General features: G+C 43.5%; 1 protein-coding gene across 1 annotated transcript in view; it reads left to right on the top strand.

Annotated features, from left to right (window-relative positions):
• The window catches only part of WDR48 (WD repeat domain 48), a 53,526-nt gene that overhangs the window by 15,681 nt on the left and 21,664 nt on the right, over window positions 1-16,181 (top strand). The window contains 10 exon segments of the mRNA XM_078152076.1: window positions 5,553-5,693; window positions 7,376-7,454; window positions 8,586-8,668; window positions 8,775-8,904; window positions 12,467-12,555; window positions 12,761-12,862; window positions 13,546-13,673; window positions 13,675-13,768; window positions 14,657-14,731; window positions 15,907-16,009. Of these exon segments, the coding sequence (XP_078008202.1) occupies window positions 5,553-5,693; window positions 7,376-7,454; window positions 8,586-8,668; window positions 8,775-8,904; window positions 12,467-12,555; window positions 12,761-12,862; window positions 13,546-13,673; window positions 13,675-13,768; window positions 14,657-14,731; window positions 15,907-16,009 (1,024 nt within the window).

Genomic DNA, 16,181 nt, shown 5'->3' with positions numbered 1-16,181 from the left:
AAACCCCAAGCATAGAGAAGTAGTCATCCTCAGTATTAAAAAGGAATAGAATCACAGACTGCATGTTAGGGTTAGGATCCCTTGTGACATACGTGCATTTCTCAGCCTCTTTGCTGTAGCAGAGAGCTCCAAGAAGTGGCCGCATGGTCGGATCCCCCTCTCATAACTGGGCTTCGTGTTAACACCAGGGGACGAGTACGGACCTGGGGGAATGTGACTGGACCGCAGGTTATGTGAAAATGACCCAGAGATTTTAACAGATTGCAAATTCAGTAGGAATCTACAATGTTATTGTTACAGTCCAGACAGCTAATTTGATCTCAGTGTTATTTTAATAGAAGTATAGTGTTCAGAATAAGGGAAGTGGTTGTCCAGAGCACATCCCCAGTTCAGGAAAGGACCCTGATAGGCTGGAGCAGGTCAGGAAACCAGGCTGCAAATGGGATTAGAAATCATGCCCTAAAAAAGATAAGTCAAAGGACCTGTTTAGGAAAGAAGGCTTGAAGGATGGGGCAGAGAAAGGGACAAATATTTGAAAGGTTGTCATGTGAAAGAAGCATGTCCAGAGTGGCCCCAGGAGGCATGCCAAGAAGTGTCAAAGAGGCTGATTTTAGCTCCTCTAAGTAAACACTTCCCAACCGTGAGAGCTGTCCACAAGTAGAGGGTCCTGCCTCCCATAGGGGAGGCAATGGGCTACAATGGAAAGCGCGCGGAACCCAAAACTACCACTTCCTTCGATGTGTCATCCTGAGCAAGTCACCTCCCTGGACCTGTTTCCTTATCTATAAAATGACAGGGTTGGGCAAGGTGAGTCCATGGTCTTTTCCAGCTCAAAATTGGTGATTCTGTGGTCCTAGGAAGTGTAGGAAGAATGGATGGCCACAGGTAGGAGAGATTATCAAGGTGATTAAGGGACTGGATGGCTTCTTTCATCCTGTCTACTCTGAGAGTCTCAGTTTCCCTCTGGGCTCTTTGTGGACTAGTTCAGTAACACACATGGACCCATACATGGTTTTATTTGTCATTTATCCTCTCACCAGTGGTATCTCAAGTAGTGACTTCCTTCATTCCCTGGGCTCTCCTTTCTTTCACTCTTGATTTTTCTTCCTCCCCCTTTTCTGTTCTTCCTTTTTTTCTCTCCTTCCTTTCGCCACACCTTCCTCACCTTCCTCACCTTCTGGCATAAAATTCTTAGTGGCACTGATTCATATGACAACACTCAGTGGGGGAATTAAGATGAGTAGAAGAACTTATATTCCAGATCAATTTCCTTCTTGTTTTATGATATTACTGCTTTAGTGTGAAGAAAGAAAGCTTGAGAGCTCTATTCAGCTTTGACTATGTTGGCCAAAAATATTACCAAATATATCAATCATAATATAACCATTTTTGCCTACAAGTTCTAAAAATTTACCAGGTTGCCAAAAGTGCCCATGGCCCTGCCTTCGTGGGGACAGTATGCATTGTATGTGCTATTCCACATCACTGCATCAGAGAAGGAATTATAGAACCACAGTAGCGTTCTTTTATCTGCTACATTTAACAGCCATTTCTCATTTAACAAACATCTCTCAACTACTACCCTCCTTCCTCACCAAGACAGATGGAAGGACAACCAAGTCAGTATGACTTTTACCCAGATATTACCTAAACATTTACCCATCAGGGTGATTCACCAAGCTCCCAGGATGAGGTTCTAGATTTTGTCCTACTATCATTCAAGATGGAGCATAAAACTTGATTAGTTTTGACTGTTTGAAAGCAAAGTTTATAAAAACTAATGGAAATTATGAATTCTAGGGTATTTTTTAATTGTTTCAATGAATTTTTTAAAATTAATTTATTTTTAATTTTCAACATTCACTTCCATAAAATTTTGAGTTTTAAATTTTTTCCCCCTTCCTCTCCTCCCCCCTCCCCAAGACAGTACGCAGTCTGATATAGGCGCTATTTACACATTTGTATTAAACATATTTTCACATTAGTCACAATGTAAAAAAGAATTAGAACTAATGGGTGGAACCACAAGAAAGAAGAAACAAAACAAAACGGAAGAGGGGGAAAAAAAGAGCAAATAATATGCTTTGATCTGCATTCAAACTCCGTAGTTCTTTCTTTGGATGTGGATAGCATTTTCCCTCGTGAGACTTTTGGAGATATCTTAGGTCTGTCAGAGCTAGTCATTGCACAATATGGTTGTTGCTGTGTACAACGTTCTTCTGGTTCTGCTCACTTCACTCAGCATCAGTGCATGTAAGTGTTACCAGGTTTTTCTGAAATCTGCCTGCTCATCATTTCTTATAACACAATAGTATTCTATTACATTCATATACCACAACTTGCTCAGCCATCCTCCAATTGACAAACATCCCCTCAATTTCCAATTAAACAACATATTGTAGGGTTGTGGTTCTTAATCCACTCTGCTATCCACTTCCAATTTATGGGAGAATTCATCCAATTCACATTCACATTTATGATTACTATCTATGTCTTTTTCTCCATCCTATATCCCCCGCCTTATGCTTTTCTCTTTCCTTTCTCCGTTTTCCTCACCAGAGTTTTGCTTTTGACCACCGTCTCCCTCAGTCTGTCCTCCTTTCTATCAGCCCCCTCCTTTTTCTTTCCCCTTTCCCCTTCTACTTCCTATAGGGTTAATTAGATTTCTATACCTAACTGATTATGTTATTCCCTCTTTGAGCCAAAATCTGATGAGAGTAAGATTCAAACAATGCTCATCTCCTTCCCTTCTTTCCTCTTTACTGTAATAGGTTTTTGTGCCTTTTCATGTGATGTAATTTACCCCTGTCTGCCTCCTCCTTTCCTCTTCTCCCAGAACAATCCCTTTTTACCACTTGATTAGATTTTTTTACTATCACATCAGTCAACTTCTACTCACACCCTTTGTCTATGTATACCCTCTTTTAAATGTCCTAATAAAGATACAGTTCAAGAGTTCCAGGTGTCATCTTCCTTTGTACAGATGTAAACAGTTTGACCTTATTAATAACATATTTTTTCTTTCCTGTTTACCTTTTTATGCCTCTTTTGAGTCTTGTATTTGAAGATCAAATTTTCTGTTGAGCTCTGATCTTTTCATCAGGAAGGTTTGGAAGTCCCCTATTTCATTGAATGTCCATTTCCTCCCCTGAAAGATTATGCTCAGTTTCGCTGAGTAGTTGATCCTTAGTTGTAATCCAAACTCCTTTGCCTTATGGAATATCGTGTTCCATGACCTGCAGTCTTTTAACGTAGAAGCTGCAAGATGCTGCATAATCCTGACTGTGGTTCCATGATACTTGTATTGTTTCTTTCTGGCTGCTTGCAGTACTTTCTCTTTGACCTGGTAATTTTGATATTTGGCTACAGTACAACTTGGGGTCTCTTTCAGGAGGTGATGGGTGGATTCTTTCAATGACTATTTTACCTTCTGGTTCTAGGAACTCAGGGCAGTTTTCCTTGATGATTTCCTGAAAGATGCTGTCCAGGCTCTTTTTTTCATCATGATTTTCAGGTAGACCAATAATTTTTAAATTGTGTCTCCTGGATCTGTTTTCCAGGTCAGTTGTTTTACCAGTGAGGTATTTTATGTTTTCATATATTTTTTCATTTTTTTGTTTCTGTTTGATTGGTTCTTGCTATCTCATAGAGTCATTAGCTTCCATTTGCCCAATTCTAATTTTTAACAAATTGTTTCCTTCTATTAGATTTTGTACTTCCTTTTCCATTTGGCCCATTTTACTTTTTAAGGAGTTCTCTTCAGTGAGTTTTTGTGCCTCCTTTTCCATTTGTCCAGTTTTATTTTTTAAGGACTTGTTTTCTACACTCAATTTTTTCTCCTTCCTTTTCCAAGCTATTGACTCTCTCTTGCATATTTCTCATTTCCTTTCCCAGTTTTTCTTTTACCTCTCTTATTTGACTTTTAAAATCCTTCTTGAGCTCTTCCAAGAAGGCTTTTTGAGCTTGAGACCAGTTCACGTTCCCCTTTGAGGTTTCAGATATAGGTATATTGACAATGTTGTCCTCTTCTGAATTTGTGCCTTGATCTTTCCTGTTCCCATAATGAGAATCTGTGATCAGTGTCCATTTCTGCTTTCTGCTCATGGTGTTTGCCAATTTCCTGGCTTTTAAAGTTGAGCTCTCCTGCTGGAGCACAGGGAGCAGTGACCCAGGCTTCTTGTGCTGGGAGCCCGGACCTAGTCACTGGCTTTGTGTGCTGGGGCCTTAACTGCTGGCAGCTGGAGGCTGTAGGGTTGTGGCAACTTACTGAGCTGGAGTCAGCAACACTGGAGCTCTTGGGGTGGAGATGGGGAATCTGGCTGCTGGAGGACATCTGCTCACCCAGACTTCTTTAAAGCACTCGAATGTTTGGCTGCTGGAGGATGTCTGCCAGCCTGGAGCTATGCCTCCTGGGGTTGTGCTTCTTGGAATTGTGCTGAGGCACGGGGAGATTTTACTGCTGGAGAATGCTGGCACACGTGGTGGTGTCTACCAGTTCCCCTGCCTGTGCTGAGGCTCTTGGCAGTGGGGAGCGGGATGGGGGGGTTGGCATTTGCCTACTCCACCACCCTGGGGCTCAGGATCTCCCCCTGGTTTGCTGAGTTGGGGCTTGCTGCTGGCTTTCTGGGACACCTCCCATCATGTACTGCTTCCCCTCCCCCAGAGTGAAAGGGACCTTTCCATTAATCTGCCAAGCTTCCTGGGCTATGAGACTGCTGCACTCCGTCTTTTGGCTGCCTCGGCTATTCTAGGGTTTTTCCTGGGGCAATATCTTTGGGCTTTCAGAGGTCAATAAGAGAGGATGAGAGCACTTACTTCTTACTCTGCATCTTGGCTCATGGAAGTTGAGTTCGAGTATTTTTTAAATAAATGAAATTTTATTATTTACCTTGCACAAAATCTGCTCCTCACCAGGCAAACATCTAATGGTCCTGTTGGATGAGCTGGTGGCCTCTTTGGAATCCTAGAGATGTAGATGAGAGGATTGTTAGACTGATGTTCAGGTTCCTCCCAGACAAAGTGAAATGACATACCCAAGGTCCCACAGTGGGAACTCGAGCCCAGTGTAGAGCTCTGCACGGTGTACTGTTAGGCTTCATGATTGGGCCTTCTCTTTCAGTTGTGCTTCTAAGCAATGAAAATGTGAATATCCTTTTATTTTGGAGGGCAGCCACATGTGGGCATTGGCTATAGAGTGGGTGTTATTTTTATCCCCATTCTGCAGATGTAGAAAACCTAGAAATTGATATTAGTCACACCATGCAAACTCCGTGGAACTCTTTATAAACACCAAGACGGAGGTGAAGCAAGTAGCCAACATCTGGCTGTGTGCATCCCTTTCCGAAAACCTCCTTAAAGGAATTCTGTCCTTTACCTTATCATGTTAACTTTATTGGGCAAAAGCCAAATTGAAATTTATCTTGTGCATTAAAAGCAAGACTATTTCATTAGCAAGCACTGGCTTCAGTATGTCAGGTGGATCCTGGTAGACTGTGTTTATTTCCCCATGTATTTCCAAACTGCCTAAAAACCAGCTGTTGACTCTCTTTCAGGTGTCTTATGTCATTAGAGATGAAGTAGAGAAATGTAACCGGAATGGAGTCAACGCTCTTCAGCTGGATCCAGCATTAAACCGACTATTCACTGCTGGGAGAGACTCTATCATTAGAATATGGAGTGTCAGCCAGCACAAGGTAAGGCTGGGCCATGGAAGCTTAGCCACATCACCTCAGGACAGCTTTTCACATGTCCTAAGTTTGTCATGTGTCTAAGCATCACCTGTTTACTCTCTTTGGCTGCTAAGGGATTTTGCAGTACAATAAGGAACTGAAGCAGGGCTGCTCTGACCCCAGGAATTGGGGGTTGGGTAGCTAGCGAGAACAAGGTAGACTGTGTTTATTAGAAGAGCTCCTTTCTGCCGTAAAGAGATGAGTCTAGTGGTGTGAATCCTTCCACACTGGGTTCGTGTCAGCACAAGGCTCTTAGAAGGTTCTTCCCTTTCTAGTATTACTGGACTCCGGCTTAACATGAATCAACAGAGAAGATAAAAAAGCAAGTCAAGCAAAAGCAAGGATAAGCCAAGCCACAAAGCTTGCTGCTCTGCTCAAGAGTTGGCCACGCCTCCTGTCCATTCCTAGTCAGGCCAGTGTCCACCTTTCCTGCCGTGAGAGTATCTGCTCCTTCTCCTCCTCATGCCTTTTCCCTCATTGGAAGCTTCACATGCACTTCAAAGCTTCTCCCGTCTCTTCTGCTGAGCCTTCATTCTTGATTACTCTTTCAGTCCCTGTAGCGTGTGATTTAACCCTTAAATTGTTCCACAGGTCTTTCATGCACAGAAATATTGTCTATATTAGTCACAAGGTTGTATATTCCTAGGGGGCAGGGACTACTTCTCCTTCAGCCTGGACACTCCCACAGCGAGGTCCACTTCATAGATTTTTTTTAATTTTTTTCATTTTTTAAATTTTTAGGCAATTGGGGTTAAGTGACTTGCCCAGGGTCACACAGCTAGTAAATATGAAGTGTTTGGTCTGAGGCCAGATTTGAATTCAGGTCCTCCTGACTTCAGGGCCGGTGCTCTGTCCACTGCGCCACCTAGCTGCTCCCTACTTCATAGATTTCTTAATAAATAACTGTTGAATAGATGATGAAACCTGTCAGTTATCCTTAATCTGGTTTAGCCTATCTGCCAGATTGTTTACTTTGGCGTGGCCACTGCACATGAGACTTGGGCAAATCAGGTGGGCATCAGAGGGGCTAGTCCTCTCTTAACACCCCACACACCCTAGACTCAACTGCTGTGATCAAGACTGATCTAAGACCATTCCAGAGGACCTGTGATGAAAAATGCTGCCCATCCACAGAGAGAGATCAGATTAACTCTGAGTGCAGATTGAAGTACAAGTGTTTCCACTTTCTTTTTTTCTTCCTTTTTTTTTTGCAGCCCAGTTAATATGGAAATATGTTTTATAATATTTCATATGTATAATTGATATTTTGCTTGCCTTCTCAGTGGATGGGGAAGGGATTGGAGGGAGGGAGAGAATGTGGAACTCAAAAATTTTAAATTTTAAAATCAATATATGATAAATTTTTAAGGAACATTTTTTAAAAAGAAATTAGTTAGATGGCCAGACTCAGAGCATAGTCATCGGGGAATGAGGCCTTTAGTGAAGTGCATGTACTTCCCCTACACTGGGAGGTCTTCTAGGAGAGGTTAAATATGTTGCAGGTGTGGACAGAACTGCCTCTCAGATTCCCGAATCTGGTCCTCTTCATCCAAATCCAGTTTTCCTGTTGAAGTCTTGTCTTGTTTAATGTTTCCTCTGTATACGTTGCTTGAAGGCATCACATTTCTTTTTTATTTGCGTTTCAGCAAGATCCCTACATAGCGTCCATGGAGCACCACACCGATTGGGTAAACGATATCGTACTTTGTTGTAATGGGAAAACATGTAAGTATTTCTTGATGGCAAGGGGAGTTACAAAGTGTTCTGTTACTTGTTACAGCTCCTCCGATGAATATCATTACGCATTCTGGTTTAAATTCTTAAGACACAGTTCTGTATTCATCTTTGCTTTGATTTCATCAAGATATTTTGTTGCTTATTTGAGTTTTGTCGCAGCAGCTTTGTTACATGCAGAGCAGGTATTTTTGTAGGGCGTCTTCTGAGACAGGGAAGTAATTTTATTGTGTGAAAACTTTCCCCAAGATGTCATAGAATCTCAGAGTTGGAAAGGACCTTAAAGGTCACTTAATCCAACCCCTTTTCTAAAGTACAAATCACCAGTGGTCATCATGCTTCTGCTCAAATACCTCCAACCACAGGGAGTTCACTACACCATGAAGCCGCCCATTCCATGTTTGGACAGCTCTGAGGATTAGGAAATTCTTTCTTGTATTGAGCTGAAGTGTGTCCCCTGAGGTAGCCATGCAGAATGGGTCTAATCCCTCTGCTGTGTAGCAGCCCCTTGAGACACTTGGAGACACTTGTTGTACTATCCGCATACCTGTTGTCTTCTCTTTGACGGTTCAGCATCCCCAGCTCTTGCAAATCAACGTTAATGTGACATGGTTTGAGATCCCTCCCTATCCTGGTCACCCTCTTGGATCTGTTCCATGATCCCTCCCAAAATATAGCTTGTAGAACTTGACATAATACTTTCTCTGCATCCTGGTGAGCATTGAGTCCCATGAAAGCATCATCTCCCTGTTCTGAAAATTCTGTTTCTGTTCATGAAACCTAAGAGTGCCTTTTTGGCTGACAAGGTCATACTGTTGGTGACACGGGCCTTGCGGGCACCTGAAACCTCTTGATCTTTTTCACATGAACTGCTGGTGCTTGGCCCTACCTGCTGCCTCCTGTAATCATGCAGTCAGTTTTTTAGATATAACTGATGCTGTGAAATGTCGTCTCGTGAAATTCAGAGCCTTCCTTTTATTTTGCCATTGTTAATGGACATTTTAGAAAATATCGTTACATTATTCTTAGCATGTTATTGGAAGAAGATCAAAATGGTTAAAAGTTTCATGTGTAGGCTTTGCTAATATATTTTGCTCATTTCCATTGTTTTGCCTCTTCTAGTAATATCTGCTTCCTCTGACACGACAGTGAAAGTGTGGAATGCCCATAAGGGATTTTGCATGTCAACATTAAGGACACACAAGGTAAAGCCCCTCCAGGGGATTCTCCTCATGTCTTTGATCTGGACTGTAAGAGGTAGCTGTAGGCATATTGCCCATCGTTTTCATTGGCTTCTCTGTTTTGCTGCAGGATTATGTGAAAGCCTTAGCCTATGCCAAGGACAAGGAACTGGTGGCTTCTGCTGGGCTGGACAGACAGATCTTCCTCTGGGACGTTAATACTCTCACAGCACTGACTGCCTCAAACAACACTGTTACAAGTAATCCACTGGGGAAAGTCTGTGTCCACCTGCGGACGGGCTTGTAGTACTTTTTCCCATGAGCACCAGTCTTAATGCTCCAACTGGCCTGGGAGCATTGAAATCAAGAACCCAATCTAATGCCTCTTTGTAGCCCTGTAGTGCCTCACACATAGGAGGCGTGACATCAGTGATTGTTGATGTTGACAGTGGCGCATCAGGAAAATGTGAAGTAGACCACTTTGGGGATTGGAAAAGATTGTTGCATATGTGGTTAAGAACCCTTAGCCAAATGGCAAGATGGGAAATACTTGTGGGATAGAGGGAAAGATTCTATAGGGTGTATGAATCCTGTGGTAGGTGCAAAGCAGCCTTTTAAAGTTAGGAATCCTTCTAGTTCATGATGGTTTACCATCATCATCTTTCTGAAGGATTAATCCAGTACCTAATTTCACATGTCCTTCTTGTAGGTCCTGTAGGTGGGTAGCCTCTGCATACTAGAAGCTTAAAATACAGTTACTTGTTGGAGCTTTTATTACATACATCAGTTCCTTACACCAACCCCTTATTCACGTGAGAAATAGATTAGAAATTCAAAATAGGATTTCTAATTCATTTTGTTACCTTGGAAAAGATTCTAATCCTTACTAGTCATCCCTTTAGTTTTTAGAAGTATGGTTTCTATTCTGTGATTCTTTTGACAACTGAATTGTGTGCAGAGTAGGTCAACTGAAATGATGGCAGAAGGCCGTGGTTCCCAAACTGTGTGTTGAGGCACCACAGTGAATGCACAGAGCACCCCAGGATAGTTTAAATTTTTTGCCTAACTTCTTAATACATGGTACTTCTTTTGGCATAGGGAGTCATTGAAAAAATTGCTATGACATAAAGAGTGCCTTGAACTGAGAAAGTTTGGGAGCCCCTTACATAAAATAAAACTGGCTCTATTTAGCCAGAAGAAGAGTAAACTTAAGGGTTTAGTGTAACCAATGTTTTCAAATACTTGAAAGATTGTTATGGGAAGCTGTTACAGAAATTCTCTCTTGATGCCTCTTCATAGCATGGAGGTGACTCTGTGTTCTTGAAGGGCACCTAAGCACTGTGCCAGCTCTGATGAGTTCTCCAGAGCCAAAAGGTCTTTGAGTACAGACCTGGGCAAAGACCAGAGACTGTCTTGTCAGAGAACCAGCCTGACTGACTAAGGAAAGACTTGTGCCCAGGCTGACCAATAGAGGATCAGTTCTTGGGCCGCATAACTCGTGAAGCAGACAGAGTACAAAGTGACTTTTAGTGTTATAAAGCCCCTTGTGTCTTTGTAATACTGGTTACAGTGGCAGAAAATAGGCAGGGACTGCAAAGAGTGACTTTTGGGTGGAGAGCACACCAAACAGTGGGGACCCTCCTGGTGGCTAAAAGGTCATGCTTTCCTCTTCCCCAGAATGACTCACACTACAGTGAAGAACAAGGTCTGGATTAGTTCTTCCTCCTCAGAGCTGTGCCTCATTGCTGCTTGGGTTTTAGTGTCTGCAGCTCCTGCTTTGAACCAGGTCCTTCACTTGGCCTCCTCTGCCTCTGTCCTGTGCTGCTGCTGCAGAAGCTACTGCTGTTTCCTCAAGAAAGTGTCGTTCTTTTAGATTGAGCACCTGCAGGCCGAAAAACATCATTACTGGTCACTCAGTGCATTTCCAGTCTAGGGCCATGCACGTTCACAGTTGTCATGAGACTCCCCTTTTTCATCTGTAGGTCCCCAAGCCTTCCCTCTCATCCCATTAGGACATAAACTTTGGAAGACCATCAGAGCATGAATGTTGTCATCCAGGAGGCCAACCCAGGGGATAGGAATAGGGAGCAGGGAGTGCCCAGGGAGTCTGGATTGGTCCAAGCACTTTAGACACTCAAGCCTGCTTTGTTCTTTCTCCAAATGGGAGTGATGAGCAAGGGGAAAGAGCGTTCTGAATGCTGGAGACTCTTCCTCATAAGACTTGAGTCATTACCGGATACCAGGTTAGCCTGATCCTTTCATTCAGAACCAGACTTCTTCCACAGTACTCCCTACCCTGTCCTTTTCGATCCCGTGACAGCCACCTCCTGGCTGTTCCACAAATAAGACACTCCATCTCTTGAGCATTTTCTCTGACTGTTCCCCAAGCCTGAAACACTCTCCTTCCTCTGCTCAGACTACTGACCTCCCTGGCTTCCTCCACGTCCCAACTAAAATTCATCTTCCCCAACCCCTCTTACCTCAAGTGCCTTCCCTCTGTTAATTACCTCCTGTTTCTCCTGTATGTAGCTTGTTTTTACGTATTTGTTGTCTTCCCCAGTAGACTGTGAGCTTCTCAAGTGCAACAACTGTCTTTTTTTTCTTTTTGCATCTCTAGCACTTAGCCCAGTGCCTACTTGACTGTGTTTGCCTAGGTATAGAGCTGGACCCCTTAAGAGCATCAGCTCCTGTAGCCCAGAGCCGGTCATGACCTATACCTTTGGTGCTGATAAATGCAATCCCAGTTCTCCTTACATCACTCTTGTGCTCAGTGCATCTGCATTGTCCCATTCTGGCAGACCCCCCTCCACAGCTGCTTCTGCAGACTTCCTCATTCAGTTCATCATACCCATTCTCCAACCTGGTCCCTTGGCCTCCAGCTGGAATTCTTCTCCTCCACATTTTAGTGATGGTGCACATGTCTTATTTAAGTTCCTCAGGACAGAGCCAGCATCTTTCTTGGTCTTCATAGGCCTGTGACCTGGCACAGAGAGCTTCTCTTTTTCTTGTCTCCATCCTGAAAGACCCTGGGATTACCTCTGGGTGAGGCCTTTCTCTGCCAGCATAGACTAATCTCTCCGTGCTCCAGAGAATAATCTTTGAAAGTTGCCACAGCCCCAAAACCATCTCCGTGCATCCAGCCTGGTGATGAACCTCTCTCATAGACCAGTCCTGAGCAAGCTGATGTGAGGTTCTCATCAAACCCTTCCACTTTCATTGGACAGTAAAGACTTTGTTTTATTAATGCATGGGGTGACTTGGTAAGTAGACAGGACAAGTTTTGGGATTGGTTCAAAAATTGTTCCCCTTTGTAGCACTTTAAACTTAACTTTGTCCAAGAAAATGGGGAAGGCCCGAGGCTGTGTGGTCCCATTTTTGGTCTCACTGATTATTTTCTTGAACTTGGTTTCTGTGTGGGGCAAATGCATTTCTCATTAGGGTCACTAGAGTCTGCTAGTGTTGGAGGAGACAGAAGCAGCTGCAACAAACCAGTTCTGATGAGGCAGGGCTGCTGCGCTCCAGGCATGGATGCAGCAAATAGGTTTTTGATCAAGTGAATTATTTTCGACTGGTCGTGTTTTGAGGTTTTTGAAAAGAACATTTTTCTAACAATATTAATTTTTAGTGAAATCAGTAAAGATTGCTTATCAAAATGAATCTCTCTTTAGATCTTTTTGTTTCTCCCTAAAAGCCAGTTATAAAAATGACATCGTAATTGGTTTCTAAATTAAACAGCCCTTTACAGTTAGAGTTTTTGCTAACTCCTGGTGACTGGTAACATTTAGTTCTGTTTTCCCCCTTCCTCCCCCTGTCCCCCAATAGCTTCTTCTCTAAGTGGGAACAAAGATTCCATTTATAGTCTTGCAATGAATCAGCTGGGAACCATCATTGTATCCGGGTCCACGGAGAAGGTCAGTGGGACGCTCAAGTGTGTTATCTGTGTCAAGGGACTGAGTGGTTGGGAACCAAGAGAAAAACCTGGCTGATTGCCCTTACATAGTGGGTGTGGGGGGTGTGTGCGTGTGCACATGTGATGTGATTGTGCTTTTTCTCTCTTAAATGTGGTGTCTTGTGCAGTTTACATTTGTGTCCTTCTTTTCTGTTTGCGTTTCACAGGTTTTGAGGGTTTGGGATCCAAGAACATGTGCCAAGCTCATGAAACTTAAAGGGCACACGGACAATGTGAAAGCTTTGCTGCTCAACAGAGATGGGACTCAGGTACTCAGACGGATTTGCTCATCTGGATGCTAGGTGGCGCCATAGTGCCGAGGGCGTTGGGCTGGAGTCGAGAAGACTCCTCTTCATGAGTTCAAATGTGGCCTCAGACACTTGCTAGCTGAGTGACCTTGGGCAAGTCACTTAACCCTGTTTGCCTCAGTTCTTCATCTGTAGAATGAGCTGGAGAAGGAAATGGCAAACTGCTTCTGTGTTTTTGCCAAGAAAATCCCAAATGGGGTCATGAAGAGTCGAATATGACTGAAATGACTGAACAACAAAATTGTTAATAACTTTTTCGTGATTGTTAAAATAGTTTTAAAGATATCTTCGAAGTGTCCCAGAGACGTTTCATGTCAAATTTTTCCCCTGATATGGTAGTTTTTTTTAACAAAATGAATTTATGTAGTCATCTCCAGAATATTTAAAAAACTTAATCTCAATTCATCTACCAAATCCCCACATTTTTATTTTTTATTTGATTTGTTCAGCATTTTAAAAATGAAAACAAAGCAAGGCTAATGGGCTTTTGCAGCATCTCATCTGGACTGTGTTGTCCTGAATAGCTTTAAATCCCAAAGGTGGACACAGAGACCTTGGTGATCCCCTCCTTTCTCAGGGTTCGTGGGGGATGGCAGGGAGTGGGCCATCTCTTGACCCAGTCTTTGTTGTGCTGTTTTACCTAGTGCCTTTCTGGCAGTTCTGATGGAACTATCCGCCTCTGGTCCCTCGGACAACAGAGATGTATAGCAACTTATCGAGTACATGATGAGGGAGTGTGGGCTTTACAGGTCAATGAAGCCTTTACTCATGTGTTCTGGAGGAAGAGACCGAAAGATTTACTGTACTGATCTGAGAAACCCTGATATACGGGTCTTGATTTGTGAAGAGAAAGCCCCTGTTCTCAAGGTAAGAGGACATTCTGTGTGAAAATGTGACAGTGATGATGGTGGTACAAGCAGTAGCTCTTTAAAATGGAATCCTCGTGGGATTGGGTGCTGGAGGAAAGGCTTTGGTTGGGAAGAAGAAACTGTCTGTGGAGACATAAAACAAAGGGCAGGAATTCTCCCCAGTCATGGGTTCTTAGCTAGAGCCTGTGAACTTGTTTTCACAAATATCCTGATCATTGTGTGTAAGTAAAATGGATTTCTTTTGTAATCCTGTGCATTGTATTTTTATTTTATGCGTTTAAATACTAGTTAGGGAGAAGGGGTCCATAGGCTTGCCCAGGAGGTCCATGACACGCTAAAGGTTAAGATCCCCTGCTCTGGATGAAAAGATGGAAGCCCTCAGACTCCTCAGGCATCTGTGCTAGCCTCTGTCTGGAGAAAGGAGTTAGTCTACAGTGAAATCTCAAAGGTCACAGATAAACCCAAACCTCTTCAAAGGAGTGAAGGCCCCTGAGGCTGTTCTGGGAGGAAATGCCTGAGCAGAAGGTCTGCCTCCTCCTCCTCGGCCCTCCCCCTACCCTTTACCAGAGGGGCTTAAAACACAAGCGAGGATTTCTGTGGGCTTCCTTTTCACCGAATTGGCCACTTTGCCATTTTCCTAAAGAATTCCAGGCAGTGTGATCCACCATATTGGAAAAGCTTCCAGTTGGGCATTCCAGTTGGCAACCTGCTTAAAAACATCTAGAAATTTGATCTTGCTGGGCATTAATGGTATAATGCTACCACAGCTGCATATGAAGAAGCACATAAAGGGAAGAGGGATCGGGGTGGGGGACCAGCTCCCCGAGGGCTCTGGAGAACAGCTGGCTGGCCAGCCGTCCTCATGTTCGGGATTTGTGTCTTCCAGATGGAGCTTGATAAGTCAGCTGATCCTCCACCTGCAATTTGGGTTGCAACCACAAAGTCTTCAGTGAATAAATGGGTGAGTTTCTGTTCTGATTGCTAAGCTGTGTAAGCCCATACTGCCATTTGTTCATATCTGCTCGTGTGCCCCAGAGATGGCTCTGAGAAGCACCACGTGCAGGAATTGTGAGAGCCGTGGCCTCTGTAGAAGGGAAACTATGTTCTGAACCCAGGAGGTGTGCTGGTCCTTGCCTAAGCAGCAGATTCAGAAGGCTCCTTGTCTTCCTACTAAACCCAAGGTGAAGTGGACCAAATTTAGACAATTGCTTTTTCTTTTCTGTGCGAGCCTGAGGAGCAGCATGATTGACTTAGAACAGAATCAAAAGCACTGTTGCATTCATTATGTTTGCTTACTTAATACAGTTTTGATCTTCTTATGACTGAAGTGTTTTAACATGGACACTTGGGCTTCGTTACTTCATGGGGTGGAAATTTCACCCACTGTAGGTCCTGCCTCTGCCAGTAAAAGCTGTAGGCCTCCCTGCGTGGTAGCCAGCTCTGGCGGCCGGCCAAGAGAGCCTTTTTAAGCTTAACTAACCTGGTCCTTGGGTGGCAGCGTCAAGTCCCCAAACAAGGCCTCCTGAGGCCTTTCCAGCTGGCCGGGCACTGGCACTACCTGGACAAAGGGTCACCTCCTTGCCACCAGGAAGGATCTGAGTCATACTCCTAGAGAGAAATATGGATAATAAAGTGAAAAACCTTGGCTGCCCTCTTCCTTAAAGAGGGAAAATGGTCTGGGAGGTAAAACACTGCTGGGAAAATAGGCCTGCCCCAGCAACTTTTAAACTGTCCAATAATGAAGTCGAAGATTCTGGCTGTGGAAGAGTCTTCCTCATTTTTGCCCTTTTTCTCCTAATGAAGATTGCCTGTAACCAGCTGTGCATTTAGGCCTCAGCTTCTCACATGGAAAAAGAGGAGAAGATGGGACTAGATGATGTCACGGGGTCTCCAGTCCTAAAATTGTACAGTGGTGCCATCAGGCTGCCATCTCTCTGTTAATTTTTTCCCCTTGTGCTTTTGTGTTTTCAGGGTATTGTGCTCAGAATTGTGGTTGTGACTGTGTTTCCTCTTGGTTTTTATCACCATAAGAAACCAACAGCTTGTCAGAGATCCAGGTGTTGGGGATTATTGTGCTCACATTTCCAGCAGTCTTGTAAAACGATCAAGTAATCTCATTCTTGTTTACTTTTTTAGACTTTGAAGGGAATTCATAATTTGAGAGCTTCTGGAGATTACGACAATGACTGTAGCAACCCTGTAACACCTCTTTGTACACAGCCTGATCAAGCTATTAAAGGTAAAGAAGGAGATTAGACCGCTGCAATAATTAGGAAGGCTTTGTTTAAGAGCAGCCCAGCCTTTCCTTAGCAGAAGTGCCAATTCAGGGAGAGATAAATGAGGTGCGTTGTCTTTCATGTAAGGGAAACCTCTAAGAAAATGCTGTTTGGTGTCATAAGTTGGAGTTTGTT

The sequence above is a fragment of the Phascolarctos cinereus genome, unplaced genomic scaffold, assembly GCF_003287225.1.
Source record: "Phascolarctos cinereus isolate Bilbo 61053 unplaced genomic scaffold, phaCin_HiC Scaffold_4;HRSCAF=312, whole genome shotgun sequence".
Lineage (NCBI taxonomy): Eukaryota > Metazoa > Chordata > Mammalia > Diprotodontia > Phascolarctidae > Phascolarctos > Phascolarctos cinereus.
The sequence above is the reverse complement of the archived record's forward strand: the minus strand, read 5'-3'. Positions and strand labels throughout refer to the sequence as shown.